Source organism: Ranitomeya variabilis, chromosome 4, assembly GCF_051348905.1.
Source record: "Ranitomeya variabilis isolate aRanVar5 chromosome 4, aRanVar5.hap1, whole genome shotgun sequence".
Taxonomy (NCBI): domain Eukaryota; kingdom Metazoa; phylum Chordata; class Amphibia; order Anura; family Dendrobatidae; genus Ranitomeya; species Ranitomeya variabilis.
In genome coordinates, this window is record NC_135235.1 from 238693450 (window position 1) to 238719225 (window position 25776).

General features: G+C 55.5%; 2 protein-coding genes across 8 annotated transcripts in view; one reads left to right on the top strand and one right to left on the bottom strand.

Moving 5' to 3' along the window:
• The first annotated feature begins 3400 nt into the window (after positions 1-3400).
• Positions 3401-21613, top strand: MFAP2 (microfibril associated protein 2). Of its 2 annotated transcripts, none has more exons than XM_077260378.1 (9): positions 3401-3506; positions 17154-17211; positions 17333-17383; positions 18220-18246; positions 18379-18522; positions 19173-19211; positions 19491-19578; positions 20790-20863; positions 21091-21613. In XM_077260378.1, the coding sequence occupies exons 2-9, from the start codon at positions 17175-17177 to the stop codon at positions 21192-21194; spliced, it is 564 nt and encodes a 187-aa protein (XP_077116493.1). In that variant the 5' UTR covers positions 3401-3506; positions 17154-17174; the 3' UTR covers positions 21195-21613. The 2 variants fall into 2 exon arrangements, with proteins under 2 accessions (XP_077116493.1, XP_077116492.1); XM_077260377.1 differs by having other exon boundaries at positions 3403-3506; positions 18376-18522.
• A 488-nt stretch (positions 21614-22101) lies between these two features.
• The window catches only part of CROCC (ciliary rootlet coiled-coil, rootletin), a 28677-nt gene continuing 25002 nt past the window's right edge, over positions 22102-25776 (bottom strand). For 2 of the 6 annotated variants that reach the window (XM_077260371.1, XM_077260369.1), the window contains exons 35-38: positions 24294-24425; positions 24137-24178; positions 23277-23456; positions 22104-23191 (exon numbers count right to left, since the gene is read on the bottom strand). In XM_077260371.1, coding sequence (XP_077116486.1) covers positions 23108-23191; positions 23277-23456; positions 24137-24178; positions 24294-24425 — 438 coding nt within the window. In that variant the 3' untranslated portion in view covers positions 22104-23107. Of the gene's footprint in view, positions 23192-23276; positions 23457-24136; positions 24179-24293; positions 24426-25776 lie in introns of all 6 variants that reach the window. The other 4 variants (XM_077260367.1, XM_077260368.1, XM_077260373.1 and 1 more) reach the window with 4 other exon arrangements.

Consider the following 25776-nt stretch of genomic DNA (forward strand, 5'->3'; position numbering starts at 1 on the left):
ATGTAATTTATGATAAAGTTAGAAAGGAAATTGACCGTGGGCAACAATCACCTGCTGCAGGAAGGGTCCGGCACCAGAGCAATGGTTGCCCACCGGCAGATTGCACCCGGGGGCAGATATCATATCTGTCTTATTGCCTGGGGTGTGATCATGAAATGTGTTCAGGGAACAGATTTTATATTTCTGGCGACAACCTGCAGTGTAAAGAAGGGGGATCTTTTGTTGTAGCGATGGTAATTGCTACATTGTAAATATTACAAGTATCTTTTATACCTGAGACTAATTCATCGTCTGCAGTTGGGGCAGCAGCGTGGAGGATAGGGGGCAGGGGGCATAAGGGGGTAGGAGTCTTGGGGCATAAGGGGGCAGGAGTCGCGGGGGACAAGGGGCAGCGCTGGGAAATACTGAGATCACAGAAGCTTCATGTGTTTGTCGATAAAATGTAACAATGTGCGGAATGTTTATGATTCTCTCAGTAACCATGGAAACCGGGACTAAAGAACAAAAACACTGAAGCCTCAAAATGTGTCAGTGTCAGAACTTATTCTCACAGCCGTACAGTTTACAGTCAAGCACAGCACTGGTGTGAGCGCAGGACCAAACCGCCATCCTTTACACTGCAGGCTCCATCCCAGGAAGGCGATATCTGGGGGCAGGAGACCTCTCTGGATTCCTGCGCATGATATAACACGATTTTAAGCTCCTGGGCCGAGTCCTCAGCAATCCGCACAGGCAGTCACAGTAGCAACCGAAAAGCTCACACTCTAAACACTCAGTCATCCACCCCAGGACTGCTGACAACCAGCCTGTATACCATGGGACAGTTGTCAGCTCCCCTAATACGTGATGTGTGACTGGTTTGGCTGTTGCTCTTCGGCAGCCGCCTGGCATTGAGCAGCAGTTCTGCAGATATCGGCGCTGAGTCCTCACATCGGGTTCAGATTTGACCCCTGTGATGGCCCCCGGGGCTCTTAGCATCTGGGCTCCTATCCCCGGCCCGGTCACAGTTTACAGAAGAGCTCAGGTCCTGTAAACAACAATTAGAAATGGATCCAAGATCCTCAATTCTGGACGAGAAGTCCGAACACAATGAGCGCAGCTGACATCATCAAAAGGTGATAAACTGCAGGCCCTGATGTGACACTGAGGAGAATGTAGAGCGATGCTCTGCAGAGAGGTCAGCGGTGTAATAATCTGCAGGATATATCACTATCTGTCAGGAGGTGGAGGAGCGATGCTCTGCAGAGAGGTCAGCGGTGTAATAATCTGTAGGATAGATCACTATATCTGTCAGGAGGTGGAGAAGCGATGCTCTGCATAGTGGTCAGTGGTGTAATAATCTGCAGGATATATCACTGTATCTGTCAGGAGGTGGAGGAGCGATGCTCTGCAGAGAGGTCAGCGGTGTAATAATCTGCAGGATATATCACTATCTGTCAGGAGGTGGAGGAGCGATGCTCTGCAGAGAGGTCAGCGGTGTAATAATCTGCAGGATATATCACTATCTGTCAGGAGGTGGAGGAGCGATGCTCTGCATAGTGGTCAGTGGTGTAATAATCTGCAGGATATATCACTGTATCTGTCAGGAGGTGGAGGAGCGATGCTCTGCAGAGAGGTCAGTGGTGTAATAATCTGCAGGATATATCACTATCTGTCAGGAGGTGGAGGAGCGATGCTCTGCGCAGTGGTCAGTGGTGTAATAATCTGCAGGATATATCATTATGTATCTGTCAGGAGGTGGAGGAGCGATGCTCTGCAGAGAGGTCAGCAGTGTAATAATCTGCAGGATATATCACTATCTGTCAGGAGGTGGAGGAGCGATGCTCTGCAGAGAGGTCAGCGGTGTAATAATCTGCAGGATATATCATTGTATCTGTCAGGAGGTGGAGGAGCGATGCTCTGCAGAGAGGTCAGCGGTGTAATAATCTGCAGGATATATCACTATCTGTCAGGAGGTGGAGGAGCGATGCTCTGCAGAGAGGTCAGCGGTGTAATCTGCAGGATATATCACTATGTATCTGTCAGGAGGTGGAGGAATGATGCTCTGCGCGGTGGTCAGTGGTGTAATAATCTGCAGGATATATCACTATGTATCTGTCAGGAGGTGGAGGAGCGATGCTCTGCAGAGAGGTCAGCAGTGTAATAATCTGCAGGATATATCACTATCTGTCAGGAGGTGAAGGAGCGATGCTCTGCAGAGAGGTCAGCGGTGTAATAATCTGCAGGATAGATCACTGTATCTGTCAGGAGGTGGAGGAGCGATGCTCTGCAGAGAGGTCAGTGGTGTAATAATCTGCAGGATATATCACTGTATCTGTCAGGAGGTGGAGGAGCAATGCTCTGCAGAGAGGTCAGTGGTGTAATAATCTGCAGGATATATCACTGTGTATCTGTCAGGAGGTGGAGGAGCGATGCTCTGCAGAGAGGTCAGTGGTGTAATAATCTGCAGGATATATCACTGTATCTGTCAGGAGGTGGAGGAGCGATGCTCTGCACAGTAGTCAGTGATGTAATAATCTGCAGGATTATCACTGTGTATCTGTCAGGAGGTGGAGGAGCGATGTTCTGCAGAGAGGTCAGCGGTGTAATAATCTGCAGGATTATCACTGTGTATCTGTCAGGAGGTGGAGGAGCGATGCTCTGCAGAGAGGTCAGTGGTGTAATAATCTGCAGGATATATCACTATGTATCTGTCAGGAGGAGGAGGAGCGATGCTCTGCAGAGAGGTCAGTGGTGTAATAATCTGCAGGATATATCACTATGTATCTGTCAGGAGGTGGAGGAGCAATGCTCTGCAGAGAGGTCAGTGGTGTAATAATCTGCAGGATAGATCACTATGTATCTGTCAGGAGGAGGAGGAGCGATGTTCTGCAGAGAGGTCAGTGGTGTAATAATCTGCAGGACATATCACTGTATGTCAGGAGGTGGAGGAGCGATGCTCTGCAGAGAGGTCAGCGGTGTAATAATCTGCAGGATATATCACTATGTATCTGTCAGGAGGTGGAGGAGCGATGCTCTGCACAGAGGTCAGTGGTGTAATAATCTGCAGGATATATCACTGTATCCAGTGTCGTACTGGGGGGGGCACTTTTCACCTGCATACAGATATTACACTCCCTTCATTCACAAATTTCCCTCTATCTCTATATAATAATACAATGGGCAGTTTGGTTAATGAATGATGCTGCTGCTTTTTTTCTGTACAGAGTGAGTCAAGTGAATTATGGCAAGTACTGCCCATACAGTGGGGTTGGGGGCCCAGATCTGCACAGGGGCCCACCGGTGATTCCCCTGTTACCCTGAGGGCCAGTCAGAGCCTGACTGTATCTGCAGCACAGGGGGGTCAGGAGTTGACTCTTTCCTCGTAGTTATCCTGTTTCTCTAGGACCCAGCGGAGCAGCGCGGATGGATGCTAGGATTTGTCCCCTTGTGAGGAGCCTCAGAAAGAGAGAAGATCAAGAGACTGCGAGAGCGAAGAGAGCCGGAGCCCACAGCACTGCCCTCTGGTAAGACCCCCCAGGACAAGACCCCCAGACTCTGCTGTCCCCCAGGATAGGACCTCCAAACTATGCTGCCCTCCAGGACAGGACCGCCAGACTTCTTTGTTTCCCAGCCCAGGTCCCATAGGCACTGCTACTCCTAGGAGATGACAACCCAGACATTGCTGCCCCCCAGGACAGGACCACCCAAATTCTGCTACTCCCAGGCAGGACCCCAGACTGTGCCTCCCCCACCTGGACAGGACCCTGGAATATTCATCTCCCAGCACAGAATCCCGATTTTGCCATCATCCAGTATAGGACCCCCAGACTCTACAACCCCCCCCGGAACAGGACCCCCAGACTCTATGACCCCAGCACAGGACCCCCAGACTCTACGACCCCCCTGGGACAGGACCCCCAGACTATACATCCCTACCCCGCACTGGACCCCCAGACTATACGACCCCCCCCCCCCGCACAGGACCCCCAGGCTCAGTTGCCCCAGCACAGGACCCCCAGACTCTACGACCCCCCCGCACAGGACCCCCAACTCTATGACCCCCAGCACAGGACCCCCAGACTCTATGACCCCCAGCACAGGACCCCCAGACTCTATGACCCCCAGCACAGGACCCCCAGACTCTATGACCCCCCCTGCACAGGACCCCCAGCACAGGACCCTCTGACTCTACGACCCCCCGCAGAGGACCCCCAGACTGTATGACCCCCAGCACAGGACCCTCTGACTCTACGACCCCCCGCAGAGGACCCCCAGACTGTATGACCCCCAGCACAGGACCCTCTGACTCTACGACCCCCCGCACAGGACCCCCAGACTCTATGACCCCCACACAGGACTCCCAGGCTCAGTTGCCCCCAGCACAGGACCCCCAGGCTCAGTTGCCCCCGGACAGCCCGCACTGTTGCAGTTGGGGGTCTCTGTGTCGGGGGCTCATTCATTTCTATTTTGTGATTTCATTCAATGTATCAGATTTGCGCTACATGGTAACAATCACTGCTGTCCACGCCCCCTCATTTACATACTCATTACTATTCACAGACAGGACATTGATATCTCCATATAAGGGACATCCGCGTCATTAACCCCTTAGTGTCCCTCCCTGGTGCATTGTGGGCCGTGGCGGGGTGATATTAGCGGTTTGGGGGGCAATGGTTCCCCCATAAACTCTGCATTGTTCTGATGGCAAAGCCGTTGATGAAGGGTTAATGGCACTTTCTGATGTCCGTGGGTTCAGTTTATGGGATCTATAGGGGGGTTCTGTAGAGTTCAGAGTTTTCTGGGGTCTCCGGTGCCCCCTCCCCGCCGCTGCCTGTAATTAGTTTCTCTTCCTGGGCAGCTGCCAAGTCCTGAATTTTGTCTGTTTTTTGCCTTTTATCCCCCTTGTTCACAGCTGGAAATGTATAAAAGGGAATTAGGGGGGTGGGGGCTGGGAGTGGCCCCTGGGGCTGGTGGGGTGGGCTGTCCTGGGTTTTGGATGGGGGGTTAGAGGGGGTTTTGCTGATGAATCCCAGATGTTTCCATCCTGTATGAACCACAAAATGAAGGGAACAAAGGCTTCCTGTACTTGTGAGGGGTGCAGGGGCGCGAGTGCTGTGGGGGTGCGAGCGCTGTGGGGGTGCGAAGTCTGGGGGGGCTTTGTGGGGGTGCGAGATCTGGGGGGGCGTTGTGGGGGTACGAGGTCTGGGGGGGGTGTTGTGGGGGTGCAATGTCTGGGGGGCGTTGTGGGGGTGCGAGGTCTGGGGGGGGGTCCGAGGTCTGGGGGGGTGTTGTGGAGGTGCAATGGCTGGGGGTGCGAGAGTTGTGGGCTAGGGATGCAGGGGTTGTAGGGTGCGGGGTCAGGGGGCTCCCGGGGCTGGGGGTTGTAGGGTGCGGGGGTCACCAGGTCCCAGCACATGGAGCCTCCGCAGCAGCTGCCCGGACACCATATGTCCACCTCTGACACCTCTGTACACGGCTGTGCGCTCCACCTGCCGACACCTGGACACCTGTGCCGTGATCGGGGTCCAGGCAGGGACATAATTATGGGGTCCCTGCGGTTTCCATCCCATTGTTCAGTGACAGGAGGAGGTATATTTTGTGGACCTGTTGCGTCCCACCATGAAGATACCTAATGTGCGGGGTCTGTAATGTGCGGGGTCTTAGGGGCCACAATAAGGAGCTGATCATTAGAGACAAGAAGTCACACGACGCTTCTTACTGACGCCTCACAGATGGATGATGGGACGAGTCCGTGCGGCTCCTGGGCAGGGGTCTTTCTTCTGGGGTCCTGGTTGGCACTTGGATGCCGCCATCTTTTTCTCCCTCATGATGATGTAATCCGGCGCTGTCTCCTGTGTGCGGGGTCTATGTGACGAGCGCTGCCAGCAAGCAGCAAAATAAACCTGAGACCCCCAAAGTCTGGCAGCAAAAAGCGGAAAATGTGACCTACAAGTGTCCACCTGTAAGCGACATCGTGCCAGCGCCACATGTGACTCCGGGAAGGGCGTGTAAACTTTCAGAAAAGACTGGAAAAAATCGAGGCCCAAAATATCATCCAATACATGTCCAACCGCAGATAATGGCGACTGTCATTTGACCGCGACCTTCACATCTGATCTGATTGTGGCGATTAATAAGGTCGCTAGTTGCTCAGTACATGAAGCCCTAAATCACTATTGGCACCCCGTTCCTCAGCTGTGGGAGATCTGGGAGCCTTATCTGCCTTGTCTGAGGCTCTGTGGTGGGTCTATGGCTCTGGGTGCCTCGTGTGAGGCTCTGTGGTGGGTCTATGGCTCTGGGTGCCTCATCTGAGGCACTGTGGTTGGTCTGAGGCTCTGTGGTAGGTCTATGGCTCTGGGTGCCTTGTCTGAGGCTATGTGGTGGGTCTATGGCTCTGTGTGCCTCGTGTGAGGCTCTGTGGTGGGTCTATGGCTCTGGGTGTCTCATCTGAGGCTCTGTGGTGTGTCTATGGCTCTGGGTGCCTCGTGTGAGGCTCTGTGGTGGGCCTATGGCTCTGTGTGCCTCGTGTGAGGCTCTGTGGTGGGCCTATGGCTCTGTGTGCCTCGTGTGAGGCTCTGTGGTGGGTCTGAGGCTCTGTGGTGGGTCTATGGCTCTGGGTGCCTTGTGTGAGGCTCTGTGGTGGGTCTATGGCTCTGGGTGCCTCATTTCAAGCTCTGTGGTGGGTCTGAGGCTCTGTGGTGGGTCTTTGGCTCTGGGTGCCTTGTCTGAGGCTCTGTGGTGGGTCTATGGCTCTGTGTGCCTCGTGTGAGGCTCTGTGGTGGGTCTATGGCTCTGGGTGTCTCATCTGAGGCTCTGTGGTGTGTCTATGGCTCTGGGTGCCTCGTGTGAGGCTCTGTGGTGGGCCTATGGCTCTGTGTGCCTCGTGTGAGGCTCTGTGGTGGGTCTGAGGCTCTGTGGTGGGTCTATGGCTCTGGGTGCCTTGTCTGAGGCTATGTGGTGGGTCTATGGCTCTGTGTGCCTCGTGTGAGGCTCTGTGGTGGGTCTATGGCTCTGGGTGTCTCATCTGAGGCTCTGTGGTGTGTCTATGGCTCTGGGTGCCTCGTGTGAGGCTCTGTGGTGGGCCTATGGCTCTGTGTGCCTCGTGTGAGGCTCTGTGGTGTGTCTATGGCTCTGGGTGCCTCGTGTGAGGCTCTGTGGTGGGCCTATGGCTCTGTGTGCCTCGTGTGAGGCTCTGTGGTGGGTCTGAGGCTCTGTGGTGGGTCTGAGGCTCTGTGGTGGGTCTATGGCTCTGGGTGCCTTGTGTGAGGCTCTGTGGTGGGTCTATGGCTCTGGGTGCCTCATTTCAAGCTCTGTGGTGGGTCTGAGGCTCTGTGGTGGGTCTTTGGCTCTGGGTGCCTTGTCTGAGGCTCTGTGGTGGGTCTATGGCTCTGTGTGCCTCGTGTGAGGCTCTGTGGTGGGTCTATGGCTCTGGGTGTCTCATCTGAGGCTCTGTGGTGTGTCTATGGCTCTGGGTGCCTCGTGTGAGGCTCTGTGGTGGGCCTATGGCTCTGTGTGCCTCGTGTGAGGCTCTGTGGTGGGTCTGAGGCTCTGTGGTGGGTCTATGGCTCTGGGTGCCTTGTGTGAGGCTCTGTGGTGGGTCTATGGCTCTGGGTGCCTCATTTCAAGCTCTGTGGTGGGTCTGAGGCTCTGTGGTGGGTCTTTGGCTCTGGGTGCCTTGTCTGAGGCTCTGTGGTGGGTCTATGGCTCTGGGTGCCTTGTGTGAGGCTCTGTGGTGGGTCTATGGCTCTGGGTGCCTCATTTCAAGCTCTGTGGTGGGTCTGAGGCTCTGTGGTGGGTCTTTGGCTCTGGGTGCCTTGTCTGAGGCTCTGTGGTGGGTCTATGGCTCTGGGTGCCTCGTGTGAGGCTCTGTGGTGGGCCTATGGCTCTGTGTGCCTCATGTGAGGCTCTGTGGTGGGCCTATGGCTCTGTGTGCCTCGTGTGAGGCTCTGTGGTGGGTCTGAGGCTCTGTGGTGGGTCTATGGCTCTGGGTGCCTTGTGTGAGGCTCTGTGGTGGGTCTATGGCTCTGGGTGCCTCATTTCAAGCTCTGTGGTGGGTCTGAGGCTCTGTGGTGGGTCTTTGGCTCTGGGTGCCTTGTCTGAGGCTCTGTGGTGGGTCTATGGCTCTGTGTGCCTCGTGTGAGGCTCTGTGGTGGGTCTATGGCTCTGGGTGTCTCATCTGAGGCTCTGTGGTGTGTCTATGGCTCTGGGTGCCTCGTGTGAGGCTCTGTGGTGGGCCTATGGCTCTGTGTGCCTCGTGTGAGGCTCTGTGGTGGGTCTGAGGCTCTGTGGTGGGTCTATGGCTCTGGGTGCCTTGTCTGAGGCTATGTGGTGGGTCTATGGCTCTGTGTGCCTCGTGTGAGGCTCTGTGGTGGGTCTATGGCTCTGTGTGCCTCGTGTGAGGCTCTGTGGTGGGTCTATGGCTCTGGGTGTCTCATCTGAGGCTCTGTGGTGTGTCTATGGCTCTGGGTGCCTCGTGTGAGGCTCTGTGGTGGGCCTATGGCTCTGTGTGCCTCGTGTGAGGCTCTGTGGTGGGTCTGAGGCTCTGTGGTGGGTCTATGGCTCTGGGTGCCTTGTCTGAGGCTATGTGGTGGGTCTATGGCTCTGTGTGCCTCGTGTGAGGCTCTGTGGTGGGTCTATGGCTCTGGGTGTCTCATCTGAGGCTCTGTGGTGTGTCTATGGCTCTGGGTGCCTCGTGTGAGGCTCTGTGGTGGGCCTATGGCTCTGTGTGCCTCGTGTGAGGCTCTGTGGTGTGTCTATGGCTCTGGGTGCCTCGTGTGAGGCTCTGTGGTGGGCCTATGGCTCTGTGTGCCTCGTGTGAGGCTCTGTGGTGGGTCTGAGGCTCTGTGGTGGGTCTATGGCTCTGGGTGCCTTGTGTGAGGCTCTGTGGTGGGTCTATGGCTCTGGGTGCCTCATTTCAAGCTCTGTGGTGGGTCTGAGGCTCTGTGGTGGGTCTTTGGCTCTGGGTGCCTTGTCTGAGGCTCTGTGGTGGGTCTATGGCTCTGTGTGCCTCGTGTGAGGCTCTGTGGTGGGTCTATGGCTCTGGGTGTCTCATCTGAGGCTCTGTGGTGTGTCTATGGCTCTGGGTGCCTCGTGTGAGGCTCTGTGGTGGGCCTATGGCTCTGTGTGCCTCGTGTGAGGCTCTGTGGTGGGTCTGAGGCTCTGTGGTGGGTCTATGGCTCTGGGTGCCTTGTGTGAGGCTCTGTGGTGGGTCTATGGCTCTGGGTGCCTCATTTCAAGCTCTGTGGTGGGTCTGAGGCTCTGTGGTGGGTCTTTGGCTCTGGGTGCCTTGTCTGAGGCTCTGTGGTGGGTCTATGGCTCTGGGTGCCTTGTGTGAGGCTCTGTGGTGGGTCTATGGCTCTGGGTGCCTCATTTCAAGCTCTGTGGTGGGTCTGAGGCTCTGTGGTGGGTCTTTGGCTCTGGGTGCCTTGTCTGAGGCTCTGTGGTGGGTCTATGGCTCTGGGTGCCTCGTGTGAGGCTCTGTGGTGGGCCTATGGCTCTGTGTGCCTCGTGTGAGGCTCTGTGGTGGGCCTATGGCTCTGTGTGCCTCGTGTGAGGCTCTGTGGTGGGTCTGAGGCTCTGTGGTGGGTCTATGGCTCTGGGTGCCTTGTGTGAGGCTCTGTGGTGGGTCTATGGCTCTGGGTGCCTCATTTCAAGCTCTGTGGTGGGTCTGAGGCTCTGTGGTGGGTCTTTGGCTCTGGGTGCCTTGTCTGAGGCTCTGTGGTGGGTCTATGGCTCTGTGTGCCTCGTGTGAGGCTCTGTGGTGGGTCTATGGCTCTGGGTGTCTCATCTGAGGCTCTGTGGTGTGTCTATGGCTCTGGGTGCCTCGTGTGAGGCTCTGTGGTGGGCCTATGGCTCTGTGTGCCTCGTGTGAGGCTCTGTGGTGGGTCTGAGGCTCTGTGGTGGGTCTATGGCTCTGGGTGCCTTGTCTGAGGCTATGTGGTGGGTCTATGGCTCTGTGTGCCTCGTGTGAGGCTCTGTGGTGGGTCTATGGCTCTGGGTGTCTCATCTGAGGCTCTGTGGTGTGTCTATGGCTCTGGGTGCCTCGTGTGAGGCTCTGTGGTGGGCCTATGGCTCTGTGTGCCTCGTGTGAGGCTCTGTGGTGTGTCTATGGCTCTGGGTGCCTCGTGTGAGGCTCTGTGGTGGGCCTATGGCTCTGTGTGCCTCGTGTGAGGCTCTGTGGTGGGTCTGAGGCTCTGTGGTGGGTCTATGGCTCTGGGTGCCTTGTGTGAGGCTCTGTGGTGGGTCTATGGCTCTGGGTACCTCATTTCAAGCTCTGTGGTGGGTCTGAGGCTCTGTGGTGGGTCTTTGGCTCTGGGTGCCTTGTCTGAGGCTCTGTGGTGGGTCTATGGCTCTGTGTGCCTCGTGTGAGGCTCTGTGGTGGGTCTATGGCTCTGGGTGTCTCATCTGAGGCTCTGTGGTGTGTCTATGGCTCTGGGTGCCTCGTGTGAGGCTCTGTGGTGGGCCTATGGCTCTGTGTGCCTCGTGTGAGGCTCTGTGGTGGGTCTGAGGCTCTGTGGTGGGCCTATGGCTCTGTGTGCCTCGTGTGAGGCTCTGTGGTGTGTCTATGGCTCTGGGTGCCTCGTGTGAGGCTCTGTGGTGGGCCTATGGCTCTGTGTGCCTCGTGTGAGGCTCTGTGGTGGGTCTGAGGCTCTGTGGTGGGTCTATGGCTCTGGGTGCCTTGTGTGAGGCTCTGTGGTGGGTCTATGGCTCTGGGTACCTCATTTCAAGCTCTGTGGTGGGTCTGAGGCTCTGTGGTGGGTCTTTGGCTCTGGGTGCCTTGTCTGAGGCTCTGTGGTGGGTCTATGGCTCTGTGTGCCTCGTGTGAGGCTCTGTGGTGGGTCTATGGCTCTGGGTGCCTCGTGTGAGGCTCTGTGGTTGGTCTATGGCTCTGGGTGCCTCATCTGAGGCTCTGTGGTGGGTCTATGGCTCTGGGTGCCTCATCTGAGGCTCTGTGGTGGGTCTATGGCTTGAGGCTCTGTGGTGGGTCTATGGCTATGGGTTACTCGTCTGATGCTCTGTGGTGGGTCTATGGCTCTGGGTGCCTCGTCTGAGGCTCTGTGGTGGGTCTATGGCTCTGGGTGCCTCGTCTGAGGCTCTGTGGTGCGTCTATGGCTCTGGGTGCCTCGTGTGAGGCTCTGTGGTGGGTCTATGGCTCTGGGTGCCTCGTGTGAGGCTCTGTGGTGGGCTTATGGCTCTGGGTGCCTCATCTCAGGCTCTGTCGTGGGTCTGAGGCCCTGTGGTCAGTCTGTGCTCTGGGTACCTCGTCTGAGGCCCTGTGGGGGTCTATGGCTTTGGGTGCCTCATCTGAGGCCCTGTGGTGGGTCTATGGCTCTGCGTGCCTCTGCTGAGGCCTTGTGGGGGTCTATGGCTCAGCGTGCCTCGGCTGAGGCTCTGTGGGGTGGTCTATGGCTCTGGGTGCCTCATCTGAGGCCCTGTGGGGGCTCTATGGCTCTGTGTGCCTCGTCTGAGGCCCTGTGGTGGGTCTATGGCTCTGCGTGCCTCGTCTGTGGGTCTGGATGTGACCGGCGCGGGGTCTTGTCTGGACTCGCTGTGCTGCAGGATTTGGATTTCCTCCAGCCTTCTCTGAACTTCCCGGATAATAACATAAACTGCTCACATTACCGTCAGGATCGTGTTATGTCTGCGCCGGCAGGAGGCGAACGTTAGCGCTGCGGGTGTACAGTATCGCCCTGTATTGCAATACAAGAAAATGGAGTAAAACAGTCCAAAGCTGCATTATAAAACAATTATAAAGTTTATTAATCAATAATTAATCACAAACATAAATGTATATCTGCTGTATGCAAGAATATACCGAACAGGACAAATGATACAAGAAGGATATGACGGTACATCAGGTGAAATGTGGTAGAACAGGGCATCATCCCTAAATAGTGCACATAGTATAGAACTGTGTCAACATATCACAGGGATGGCGAGCAATCACCACAAAACATCATTAGTATATCAGCCATCCCTGCACCGATAGTCATGCAATAAGTATTGCTACTATAAATTATATGCACTTACCCATGAGTCAAAGGGGACCCGACCACACTCCACCTGAATGCCCTGGACGCGCGTTTCGCGGTAAGCTATTTCAACAGAGATTTAGTTTTCCTCACCTCAGCTGAATGATTTACATCTCTTAGCCAGCTTCATTACATGTGGGGATTCCCTAGCAACCAGGCAACCCCCACATGTACATATGCTGGCTAACAGATGTAAATCATTCAGCTGCGACGAAGAAAATTAAATCTCCGAGCACTAAAAAATACTCGGAGGACACCCGAGCATGCTCAGGAAATCTCGAGTAACGAGTATATTCGCTCATCACTAGTGATGATGCTGTACAACCCTGGATGGTCCAGATGTATGGAGTAGTGGATGGTTGGTGGACGGCAACCATGAGCTAACAAGGCAGTGATGTCAGCCTGGGACGGAGTCATGTTTAGGCCATAATCAGGGAAAGAGGTGGTAGACCCTTTAGGGTCCCTGAAGGTGTAAAAGTGACCTCAGCAAAGACCATACAGTTTCTGACTGATCACTTTATTCCATGGTACAAAAAGAAGAATAGGGCTGTCTGTAGCAAATTCAACTCCTGGTGACATTGTCCCATCTCCTGCTGACATTGTCCCGTCTCCTGCTGACAATGGCCCGTCTCCTGCTGACCATGGCCCATCTCCTGCTCACAATGCCCCATCACCTGCTGACAATTCCCCATCTCCTTCTGACAATTCCCCGTCTCCTGCTGACAATGTCCCGTCTCCTGCTGACCATGGCCCATCTCCTTCTGACAATTCCCCGTCTCCTGCTGACAATGTCCCGTCTCCTGCTCACAATGCCCCTTCTTCTGACAATTCCCTGTCTCTTGCTCACAATGCTCCGTCTCCTGCTCACAATTCCCTGTCTCCTGCTGACAATGTCCCATCTCCTGCTGACAATGTCCCATCTCCTGCTGACAATGCCTCGTCTCCTGCTGACAATGTCTCGTCTCCTGCTGACAATGCCTCGTCTCCTGCTGTCAATGCCCCATCTCATGCTGCAGGGAAACCTCCGATTCATTGGCTGCTATGGGCATAAAAGAGAGAGACTCATGGTGTGGCCACCACCCTCCCCTGACCTCAGCCTTATTGAGAACCTCTGGAGTATCCTCAGCAGAAGATCTATGAGGGTGAGGGACCGATCACATTAGAACAGCAGCTCTGTGGGCGATTCTGACATCATGAGGAGAATTTCAGGCAGAAACTCTCCAAAACTCCCAAGATCAATAGATGCAGAATTGTGGCGGTGAAATCCCAGAAGCTCTGATGTGACATGGACTCGGCCTGAGGAGATTTATGGTAGAAAAGCTTCTGATGTCAGTAATGTGATGTCATAAAAATCCCCACTCCAGTGTTTTTCTTTATTGCACCATTAAGAATGGGGCTGTAAACGTGAGTCCCCGTCTCATACTCACCTTCCAGCGTTTGTGTCTTTTCACCGCCGCTCCCTTGATCTCCGGCGAAAAGTGACCAACCTGCAGCTCCAGTGTTTCATAGAGCTGCGCGGAGGTCACTTTTCAATATAAGTCTGAGAGCTTCTTTCTGGCCTCTTCTGCTCCTCATTCTGTCCTCCTTCAGGCCTTGTTCTGGCCTCATTATGTCCTCATTCTGGCCTCACTATGTCCTCCTTCTGGCCTCATTCTGGCCTCTTCTCTCCTCTTGGCCTCATTCTGGCCGTATTTTGGCCTCATTATGTCCTGGTTCTGTCCTCCTTATGTCCTCGTTCTGGCCTCTTCTGTCCTCATTCCGGCCTCTTCTTGCCTCATTATGTCCTCTTTTTGGCCTCCTCTGGCCTGTTCTGGCGTCATTATGTCCTCGTTCTAGCATCATTATGTCCTCGTTCTGGCCACATTCTGTCTTCTTCTGTCCTTGTTCTGGCCTCTTTTTAGCTTCTTCAGTCCTCGTTCTGGCCTCTTCTGTCCTCATTCTGGCCTCGCTATGTCCTGGTTCTGTCCTCCTTCAGGCCTTGCTCTGACCTTTTCTGTCCTGTTCTGGCCTCATTATGTCCTCTTTGTGGCCTCATTCTGGCCATGTTCTTGCCTCTTCTGGCCTCTTCTTGCCTCACTATGTCCTCGTTCTGACCTCTTTTTGGCCTCTTCTGGCCTCATTATGTCCCCATTATGTCCTCGTTCTGGCCACATTCTGGCCTCTTCTGTCCTCATTCTGGCCACGTTTTGGCCTCATAATGTCCTTGTTCTGGCCTCTTTTTGGCCTCTTCTGGCCACGTTCTGGCTCTCCTAGACTTGTATTGAGAACTTGTGATGTAACTTCTGACTTCCAGCCAGTCAGAAGCTACTGTCACAAGATGGAGCCGTAGGACCAGAGCAGCCGTGAAAAATGGTGAAGACACCAAAAGGTGAGCATATAACTGGAGGCCGGGGGGCTTCTATGTAAAGCGCCACTCCAGAGGGGCAAGAAAAGACCAGCTGCAGATCCCGCAAATCACCGTTCTCAGTTCTTTACAACCTATAAAATGTTTGGACTCTTGTTCTGCAGAAGAATTTGGAGCAGTGTAAAATCCAGTTCTGATTGGGAGATTTGTCCCATAAATGTGATTTATCTGATTAGTTTGTGCCGTTTCGTCTGTCTCTGTGGGGGGCCGCTAGATGCAGATGTGTGTAATGATGGACCCCCTCTGCCCTTGGGCATGATGCCCAGGATCTGGCTGGTAATGATTTCCTGAAACTTTGATCAGACGGCAAGAAAGAATCTGAGGGAGGATGCGAAGTAATGAGCGGCGGAGGGGAGAAATGGGGTAATGACAGAGGTAGGGGCGGATGGGGTCACACATGGGGGGTGGGGGGAGACATGGGTTAATGACAGGGGTAGTGGCTGACGAGGTCACACGTGGGGGGAGGGGAGACTTGGAGTGTCACAGATCACACCACTGGATATGTCAGGGATCCCACCACTATGTCACGGTACACGGGGAAGATACCTTTATCATCCCCACCAATCACACCAATTTGTCACAAACCGGGGTTTGGTTGCCCCTGGTTCCTTCTGAAGGGGATTTATCTATATCCAATTTCCCAGTTCCGGTTTGTAACTTGTCGCTCTCTGGCGCTCCCCTTACCCTCAGGTCAGTCAGGGTACTGCACTTAGGATAATTAGTCACCAGACAGGCTGGCTGCTATGTACTGGCTATTGGGCACGCTGCAGCGAGGGCGATTTAACTACTCCCACTCAGGCGGGAACAATAATTATCAGCGCCGCCATCGTACAAAGCCTCCCAAACACACAGAACAAAATATGCTGCCACCAGCTCCGATTTTCTAAGGATTAACGGGTCCGGAACCAACCCAAATCAGTAGCGTAATTCACTTCAGAGGACACGACAGTTCTTATAGAGCAAGGAGAGGCAAAGCTAGTAATTTCATATTTTACTCCAACAAATAAAATGGGATTAAAATTGAAAAGAAGAAAGAAGACTTACAGGTCGTTATGTCATGTATAATCTTGGCTGGCCGTGTGCTGGGGGAAAGGGTGAGCATATATCCAGATGCATTGCACCCTCTGTACAGCAGCAGGTCTCGAACAAAAGACGCTGCAAAAATGCTGTCTCACTAAGTCATTACTAGCCGAAAACCCAGGCACTCCCCTTGTGGTGACATCACTTAGAGGCTGATACCTCCCCTTTACTTAGAATATGAAAACTATTATTTATGCATATCTTGCTGTATGAATCTCATATAAGGAAGACACGATGATCAGAATGTGCCCCACATCATGGAGATTCTTTTAAGTGTACACAATGAGTAATTACCTGAACCGCTTACTGAGAAATCTTCACTTTGCACTCATTGCGTTTAGCTGCTAGCGCTTTCAGTGAGTGGTAGATCTACCGATGGACATCCGGAATATATAATTCTTATCTCTCTAGCCCAGATCGGTGCCAATATATATAACTTTAATCGAACAAAGAAACATCAGGGCTTTACACTAGTTCCAACTAGTATTAGATGGAAGGGGGGAATGAGGAGTGTAGGGAGATCTGCTTGCAGCTTAGAGCAATAAAACGTCAGTGATTCTAGAGAGGGTTTTGAATTACACACATAGCAGCAGGCAGAGAGAGAAGACGGTGAGTCGGAATGGCCCACAGCCTCTGTACTCTGCTCTTGAATGTAGCAGAGCTCAGTGTGCATGATAATACACAAATACCTCAAGTTCCTGACATGGGTTAATGACAGGGGTAGGGGCGGACGGGGTCACATGGGGGAAGGGAGACATAGGGTAATGACGGGGGAAGAGGCGGATGGGGTCACAGGTGGGGGAGGGGAGACATGGGGTATTGACAGGGGTAGAGGCGGATGGGGTCACAGGTGGTGGTGGGGACACATGGGGTAATGACAGGGGTAAGGGCGGATGGGATCACAGGTGGGGGGAGGGGAGACATGGTGTAATAATGGGTAAGGGCGGACAGGGTCACAGGTGGGGGAGGGGAGACATGGGGTAATGACGGGGGTAGGGGCGGACGGGGTCATAGGTGGGGGGAGGGGAGACATGGGGTAATGACAGGGGTAGGGGCGGACGGGGTCACAGGTGGGGGGGAGGGGAGACATGGGGTAATGACGGGGGTAGGGGCGGACGGGGTCACAGGTGGGGGGAGGGGAGACATGGGGTAATGACAGGGGTAGGGGCGGACAGGGTCACAGATGGGGAAAGGGGAGACATGGGATAATAAGCGGGGGAGGGGCGGATGGGGTCACACATGGGGAGACAAGGGGTAATGACAGGACGTCTCTTCCATCAGAATGGGAATGGTTACTGGTGATACAATGTAACAAGCATCTCCTAGCAACCAGTTTGTCTCCTCCATTCTGTGTTCCAGGACCCAGGGCTCGATCATGTGATCACGGTAGCGTCCTGGCCGCCATGTCTTGGTCTCACAAGCTCGATCTTGGTGTACAAGACCCCCAGACTGTCCTTAGCGCCCCCTCATGTCTGTCAGTCCGCGTACCCCCAGGGTCATCCCGTCTGCTGGCAGTTGTATGATGTTATGGGGGATCCCGGCACGGCTGTTAGTGAGGTCGGGGCACACGTTGTTGCTCGGGGGCTCACATTGTGCCGCGCTGCTGTGTGAGCGCTGCTCTGATGGCATCGTTCATTCTGACTGTTATGTTCCAGGTCTGACCGCTTCCTGCCGCCATGCGCGCCGCTTGTCTCCTCATCCTTTGCATCCAGGGTAAGTGACGACCGTCACCAGCTGACGTTGCTGATCTCATCCAACATGGCGGCCCCCACGGTCCGCTCCTGTACGGGGGCATCCGATATATAATGACCCCATGTTCATTGTGTTTTTTCAGGAATTTGGGCGCAACAGTTTGAAGCAAATGCCCAATATGATGGCCCCACAGGTAAGAAGACGGCAGCACCCTGTGTACAATGCGCCCTCCTGCAGGACTCCCATAAACCGCTGCATGACCAGCTCTACCCTCACCTACTGTATTCTCACCCATGCCTTGTAGATTGTGAGACTTCGCGGGCAGGGTCCTCTCTCCTACTGTACCAGTTATGACTTGTATTGTTCAAGATTATTGTACTTGTTATTATGTATACCCCTCCTCACTTGTAAAGCGCCATGGAATAAATGGCGCTATAACAATAAATAATAATAATAATAATAATAATAATAAATAACTCCAGGGACCCCCCATTTATATATATATGGAGCATGTTACATTTAAAGGGCCGGCGCGGTCCACTGTCAGTAATTCTGGTTTGTTCTGCTCAGATCCATTGTAACAAACCCTCAGTTGCCAGGAACATTAGTCTGCACCTAATACATTGTAACAAACCTGCAGCTTTGGCTGAGGTTGGATTTTGAGAAGCAGAGATATTGAGCAGAGCGATGAATTAAAAAAGAAAGTCCATTGGAAAGTTATTGAACTTTATTACACAATGGATAGCCCCATTAAAGGGGTGGTGAGAGATCGGGACGGGGTCTGCTTTACTGTCCACCGATCCTGTGAATTGGGCTGAGCTGTAGTACCGGCCATGGCCAGGAGCGGTGCCTTCCTCCCAGAGGTGGCAGGACGAATCTTGTGACATCAGGAGCCAGTGACGCGTGCGGATACCGTCGGTGTAGGGCGAGTCCTCAGCGCCCGCCTCTCATGTATGGTGCCCCGGTCCCGGATATTTGGCTCTGGGCCCTTATTTTACTGCTTCTCACTTCTTCTCTTTTCTTTTTTAGAGGTTCCTTATTACTACGACTATGACGGTAAGTGCCCAGGGTGGGATCCCCGAGGGTCCTCCAATTACCACCCCATCAGCAGCGCTTGTATAATGAGCGGGAATGAGCCCTGGTGCCGATGTAAACCCCTTACCCCTATTATCCCTGATTTCACAGTAGATCAGTCCGTGGCGCAGCAGCAGCCGAACTCGCACGTCCAGACCGGATTCCACATCCTGACCCAGCCCGATCTGCACCACTTTGAGTTTGTTCCTCAGCAACAGCAGCAAAACCAACAGGAGATCATCCCGGCGCCAACGTTTGGTAAGAAAATGGAACTGCGGAACGTTCCATGTGACCTTGGAGATCGACATCATGTTTCATGTGACCTTGGAGATCGGCGGAATGTTCCGTGTGACCCTGGAGATCGGCGGAACGTTTCGCGTGACCCCGGGGATCGGTGGAGCATTCCATGTGACTTTGGAGATCGGCGAAGCGTTCCGCGTGACCCTGGTGATCGGCGGAATGTTCTGCGTGACCCCGGAGATCGGCATTACGTTCCACGTGACCCCGGAGATCGGTGGAACGTTCCATGTGACCCTGGAGATCGGTGGAGCGTTCCACGTGACTTTGGAGATCGGCGGATCGTTCCGCGAGACCCTGGTGATCGGCCGAACGTTCCGCGTGACCCTGGAGATCGGTGGAATGTTCCATGTGACCCTGGAGATCGGCGGAACGTTCTGCGTGACCCCGGAGATCGGCGTTACGTTCCACGTGACCCCGGAGATCGGTGGAACATTCCATGTGACCCTGGAGATTGGCGGAACGTTCCGCGTGACCCCGGAGATCGGTGTTACGTTCCACGTGACCCCGGAGATCGGCGTTACGTTCCACGTGACCCCGGAGATCGGTGGAACGAGAACGTTCCATGTGACCTTGGAGATCGGCGCTGACTTGTTTGTCTCTCATTTCAGATAGTTATCAGACTGAACCGACAGAACCCGGACCCCTGGGTAAGTGAGCTGTGGCTCAATCCAGCCATAGACTGTACATTAATCGGGGGGATCTGGGGGTCTTGCAGGCCGTCTACTCCAGGTGTTGGGTGCTAGGGTATAAAAAAAGGCAATAGACTGAGAGAAGGAGCGAGCCTCAACCAGTGGCCGGTCCCAACATCCTGAGTTGTTATCTGCACATCCCCTCCGCCATGTGCAGATCTGGAGGAGGAGGATGGATTCATGTATAATGATGATGGATGAACGGTGATGATAGATAAAACTGGTGTTCTCTCACAGATTGTCGTGAAGAGCAGTATCCCTGCACCCGCCTGTACTCTGTGCACAAACCCTGCAAGCAATGTCTAAACGGGATCTGCCTGTACAGGTGAGCAGCTGTGGTCTGCGGGGGCGGGGTGTGGATAAGCAGCACTGGTTCTGTTGGGGTCTGTAAGTGGACGGTGGCTGAGCTCGTTGGGGGTGGGTGCATGGATAAGGTGGCTGAGCTCCTTGGGGGTGGGTGCATGGATAAGGTGGCTGAGCTCCTTGGGGGAGGGTGCATGGAAAAGGTGGCTGAATTCCTTGGGGGTGGGTGCGTGGATAGATGGCTGAGCTCGTTGGGGGTGGGTGCATGGATATGGTGGCTGAGCTTGTTGGGGTTTGGTGCATGGGTGAGGTGGCTGAGCTCCTTGGGGGGTTCATGCGTGGCTAAGGTGGCTATGCTCCTTGGGGGCGGGGCTAAGGTGGTTGAGCTCCATGGGGTGGTACATAGATTAGGTGGCTGTGTTCCATGGAGGTGGGTGCATGGATGAGATGGCTTTACTCCTTGGCGGCGGGTGCGTGGCTCAGGTGACTGAGCCCATTGGGGGTGGATGCATGGCTAAGGAGGCTCTGCTCCTTGGAAGTATGGCTAAGGTGGCTGAGCTCCTTGGAGGTGGGTGTGTGAATAAGGTGACGCTACTGTCAGTGCATTAGAAAGGTGGTTGATTTCCTTGGGAGCAGGTGAGTGGATAAGGTGGCTCTGCTCCTTGGGGGTTGGTGTGTGGATGAGATGGCTGTGCACCACTACGACTGGTACATAGAAAAGGTGGCTGAGCCCCTTGGGGGTGTGGATGCATGGCTAAGGTGGCTCTGCTACTTGGGGGCGTGGGCATGGATACGGTGGCTGAGCTCCTTGGGGTTTGGTGTGTGGATGAGGTGGCTGTGCTCCGCTACGACCGGTGCGTGGGTTAGGTGGCTCTGCTCCTTGGTTGCTGGTATGCGTGGGTGAGGTGGCCAAGCTCCTTGGTGGCGGGTGTGCGTGGGTGTGGTGGCTGAGCTCTTTGGTGGTTGGTGTACCTGGGTAAGGCGGCTGAGCTCTTTGGAGGCGGGTGTGCTTTGGCGGAGGGTGTGCGAAGGTAACGTGGCCAACCTCCTTGGTGGCGGGTGTGTGCGTGGGTAAGGTGGCCGAGCTCTTTGGCGGCGGTTGTGTGTGCGTGGGTGAGGCAGCCGGTGTGTAGACTGGCGTGTGGGTACGTTTTGGTCGGTGGCTCCGTCAGATTCTCCGGCTCCTCACTCTCCATCTCGGCTCCTCACCATTCTCCTCTTTTGTCTTTCCAGCCTACGGCGCATGTACGTGATCAACAAAGAGATCTGCATCCGTACGGTGTGCGCCCACGAGGAGCTCCTGAGAGGTGAGCGCTGCCCCTGGATGTCGCAGCCCCCTCATTCCTGATACACGATGTGCCACCAGATACCCTCATATGAACAATAGTAACATTCACCCCATTAAAGGGGAACTCCAACCAGGACTGCGGGGGCCGACATCCAGGGTCTCCATTACAGTGTAACAAAGTGTCTGGTTCTGGTTTTTGTGCTGTCGGCCAGGTTGGAGACATCACTCCCTCTCTTCTCCCCGCAGCTGACCTGTGCCGGGACAAGTTCCCCCGCTGCGGGGTGGTGGCGTCCAGCGGGCTGTGTCACTCGGTGGGAGCTCAGTGCACCAAGAGCTGCGGAGGCTGCTAGAAGAGAATGTGCCCCCAAGAGAAGCCGCCGCCAGCAGAGGCGCCCCGAGCCCTCATCAGTGTGATTACTGGACGGGCGGCTGGCGCCATTATATCCCCCATATGTTACTGTATTGTGCCACGGTTGGGGCGCGGTGGGCTCACGGCCTTCTGCCCAGCACACTGCACTGCGCTCCCGTATTCCTATGGACTCTGCTTGGGACTGGCTTCTCCGGCAGTCGGGGGTCTGGCCAGTCACCGGCGGTCACTGTGTACTGTATGAGCTCCCGCTGCTCAGTCCTCGTGGGCTCCACCTCGTCCGGCCGCCGTCCCCCACCCGCCGTGTTGTAGCCTCAGAGTCGCGATCCGCTCCACATTACGGGCCGATCACTTTTCTAATGTGTTTTGTATAAAAGAAAATAAAAGTGAAAATTTTTACCAGACGCGGCGAACGAGTCTGAATCCGGGGGCATGGCGGCACAGGGAAATGCGGGGGGGGACACAGGGAAACACGGGGAGAGTACGACGGCACAGGGAGGGCACAGTGGCGCATGAAAATGTAGGAGGCACGGCGACATAGGGAAATGTGGGGTGAGTACGGCGGCACAGGGAAACGCAGGGAGTACGGCGGCACAGGGAAACGCGGGGAGGGCACAGCGGCACAGGGAAACGCGCATGGGGGGAGTGGGGGTTAAGTAGTGTGGGTCTCTGCCCATACCTAAAACAAAGAACAGTTACTTTTGTCATCACCAGGGGGCAGGGCTGACAACCTCTCACATAGTGCACAGGATGGTTGTCAGTAACAGGTCAGGCCTGACAACCTCTCACATCTCATACAGGAATCAGCAGAATAGAAGATTGTGACTTTTTTCTCATTTTATTATTTTCCTATAATCAGTAATACTCATGTAGATCCCCGCGGTGTCTCCTCTCCCGACCGCCGGATCCTTGCCCCGCGGCGCCTACTCTCCCGACCGCCGGATCCTTGCCCCGCGGTGTCTCCTCTCCCGACCTCCGGATCCTTGCCCCGCGGCGTCTACTCTCCTGACCGCTGGATCCTTGCCCCGCGGCGTCTCCTCTCCCAACCGCCAGATCCTTGCCCCGCGGCGTCTACTCTCCCGACCGCCGGATCCTTGCCCTGCGGCGTCTACTCTCCCGACCGCCACATCCTTGCCCCGTGGCGTCTCCTCTCCCTACCGCCAGATCCTTGCCCCGCGGCATCTTCTCTCCCAACCGCCGGATCCTTGCCCCGCGGCGTCTCCTCTTGCATCTTTTCAGGTTCAATTCCTCTGAAGACAGAAAATGCCTCTGAAGACAGAAAATGCTAAAGAGCCGCATCTCGAAGACCGGCGTCTCGTGGGATCAGTCTGAGGTTTCCTCACTGGACGCCGTCCCCCAATATTCATTCAGAGCCCACAGATGGCGGAAGACTTCAGCCTGCAGCGGGGGAGGGGAAGACGCGTCTGATAGAGTCGCTTAATACAAGGAAATATTTTTGGTTTTTTTGCTTTTAATAAAATAGACATTTTCTCTACATGAAAAAATTAGAAAATCAGAGAGCGCCGCTCCGCCGCCATGTTGTGTCCAGAGTCTTCGTCCTTCACGATTGGCTTTAGATTTGCGGCCCCCCTCCCCTTCAGTGCGATTCACAGTTTTGTGCCCCCAACCCAAAAATATGTTCAGTGCAAGTGTCAGTGCTGGGCGCAGAGTAAGAAAAGGAAATGTGAAGACATTTTGGTCCCGGAGAGCGGTGGTGGGGTACAGCTCCACGTCACTTCCCGGAGAGCAGCGACGGTGGGGTACAGCTCCGCGTCACTTCCCGGAGAGCAGCGGCGGTGGGGTACAGCTCCGCGTCACTTCCCGGAGAGCAGCGGCGGCGGGGTACAGCTCCACGTCACTTCACGGAGAGCAGCTGCGGTGGGGTACAGTTCTGCGTCACTTCCCGGAGAGCAGCGGCGGCGCATAGTGAGACTGGCCCCGGCGCAGTTCCTGCTGCAGCTGCTCCTTCAGGGTGGAGATCTGGGGATGACAGACAGCACATGATACAGATGCAGGTCCTGAGGGCGCCTGCTGGGAGATGTAGTCCGCTGAGTTGTGAGTCTACCTGTTCCTCCAGGCCACGGATCCGCTGGCGGTGTGCTTTCTCCCTGGCATCCAGCGTGCGCTCGGCCTGGGTCTGCGCGCTCCGCAGTCTCTCAATCTCCACCTGCAGCTCCTGCCGATGCCGCGCGGCCGCCTCCATCAGGCTCTGAGAATGCGTCTGCTCCATGTCTGCGATCTGCGCCTGCAGGAGAAGCGGGGGATGGGATCGCACAAGGCACGGGTGCAGCTCACTGCAGGGGCCGAATCTACGAGCAGCAGAACGGCGAGCTCTGTGCTACAGGAGGCGCGAGACCAATGTATCGCCGAAGAACAGTCATACTCCAGAGCTGCGGTCACTATTCTGCTGTTACATTGTGTCTTATCCTCCAGTCACCTCCAGAGCTGCGGTCACTATTCTGCTGTTACATCCTGTCTCATCCTCCAGTCACCTCCAGAGCTGCAGTCACTAATCTGCTGCTACATCGTGTCTTATCCTCCAGTCACCTCCAGAGCTGCAGTCACTATTCTGCTGTTACATCCTGTCTCATCCTCCAGTCACCTCCAGAGCTGCAGTCACTTCTCATTTCCTGACTGGTCTCAGCTGCTGTTCTCTGTTGTCAGCCGGGCTACACTGGAATAACCACACTTGCGGCACCTTGTGAAATCTCCATGTTCACCAGGCAGTAGAAATGTCATTGCAGCTCTGGCTGTGACTGGAGTAGGATTTTTGGAGCCACCATCGGGAGTGGATCCCAGACGCCGCAGATCTCCGTTCCCGGTGGAGGCCGCGCTCCGTGTTACGGGGGGAAGCGCAAAGAACAGATCCGCCGACAGTCGGGAAAGAAGAGGGTGAAGATGGCGGAGACGTCGGCGCTCACTCACCAGACTGACGGTGATCCTGCGCCTAACCCTGTGCAGCTGCGCCTTTGCAGTATAGCGGGCGGGGGAAGGGAGAAAGAATGACATGAGGCAACCAATAGGAAGATGGAGCCCGTCCTGCGCCGCACCCCGCGCTGCCGCCTGCACACCCCACACCTACCTCCAGCGCCTGCACCTGGCTCTGCGCCTCCGCCAGCTCCTGCTCCACCGTAGTCAGTGACCGATCCAGGAGACCACGCTCGGCGGACAGGCGCAACGTGTCCTCCGCCGTCTTCAGCTTCTCTCGCTCCACCTGGAGGAAAAGACCACCGGCGGCGTCACACTGCAGCACATCCTCCGCGCAGAGCGGCTGCTCCGGACCCCCGCACAGAAATGTACACTGGGGCTACAACTGCCGATCAAGCTTCCAGCGCTGAGAAGTCGGGGGACGCGCAAAAGACAACAAAGCGCCAAAAAGACTGAACCCCCCGAGGCCGTAACGACGGGACCGTGCTCTGCACTAAGTCACCGGGAAAGATGACGGGACCGCGCTCCGCACTAAGTCAGCGGGGGACGACGGGACCGCGCTCCGCACTAAGTCACCGGGGGGGATGACGGGACCGCGCTCCGCACTAAGTCAGCGGGGGACGACGGGACCGCGCTCCGCACTAAGTCAGCGGGGGACGACGGGACCGCGCTCCGCACTAAGTCAGCGGGGGACGACGGGACCGCGCTCCGCACTAAGTCAGCGGGGGACGACGGGACCGCATTCCGCACTAAGTCACCGGGGGGGGGGATGACGGGACCGCGCTCCGCACTAAGTCAGCGGGGGACGACGGGACCGCGCTCCGCACTAAGTCACCGGGGGGGATGACGGGACCGCGCTCCGCACTAAGTCACCGGGGGGGATGACGGGACCGTGCTCCGCACTAAGTCAGCAGGGGACGATGGGACCGCGCTCCGCACTAAGACTAAGTCACTGGGAGACGACAGGACCGCGCTCCGCACTAAGTCACCGGGGGACGACGGGTCCGCACTAAGCCACCGGGGGACGACGGGACCGCGCTCCGCACTAAGCCACCAGGGGACGACGGGACCGCGCTCCGCACTAAGTCACCGGGGGGGGGGGGGGGGGGGGGGGGGGTTGTGTGGTGTTAAATAAAAAATACACCGAAGAAGGAGCGGACGAGAGGACGCGCTCAGGAAATTACCCCAAAAATGCTTAAAAAAAAAAAAACTCGCCAGCGTCTTCTGCAGCTTTAACCTATAGAAGAGCTTGTGTGCACAGAACCCTAAAGCCTCAGGCTGCACCACTGACACACTGTGCCGAAGGCGGCTGCGGTGCTTATAGTGGGGACCGATCCCTGCGGTGCTGATGTCGGGGAGGGTCCCTGCGGTGCTGATGTCGGGGAGGGTCCCTGCGGTGCTGATGTCGGGGAGGGTCCCTGCGGTGCTGATGTCGGGGAGGGTCCCTGCGGTGCTGATGTCGGGGAGGGTCCCTGCGGTGCTGATGTCGGGGAGGGTCCCTGCCATGCTGATGCCGGGGGTCCCTGCGGTGCTGATGTCGGGGGTCCCGGCGGTGCTGATGTCGGGGGTTCCTGCGGTGCTGATGTCGGGGGGTTCCTGCGGTGCTGATGTCGGGGGGTTCCTGCGGTGCTGATGTC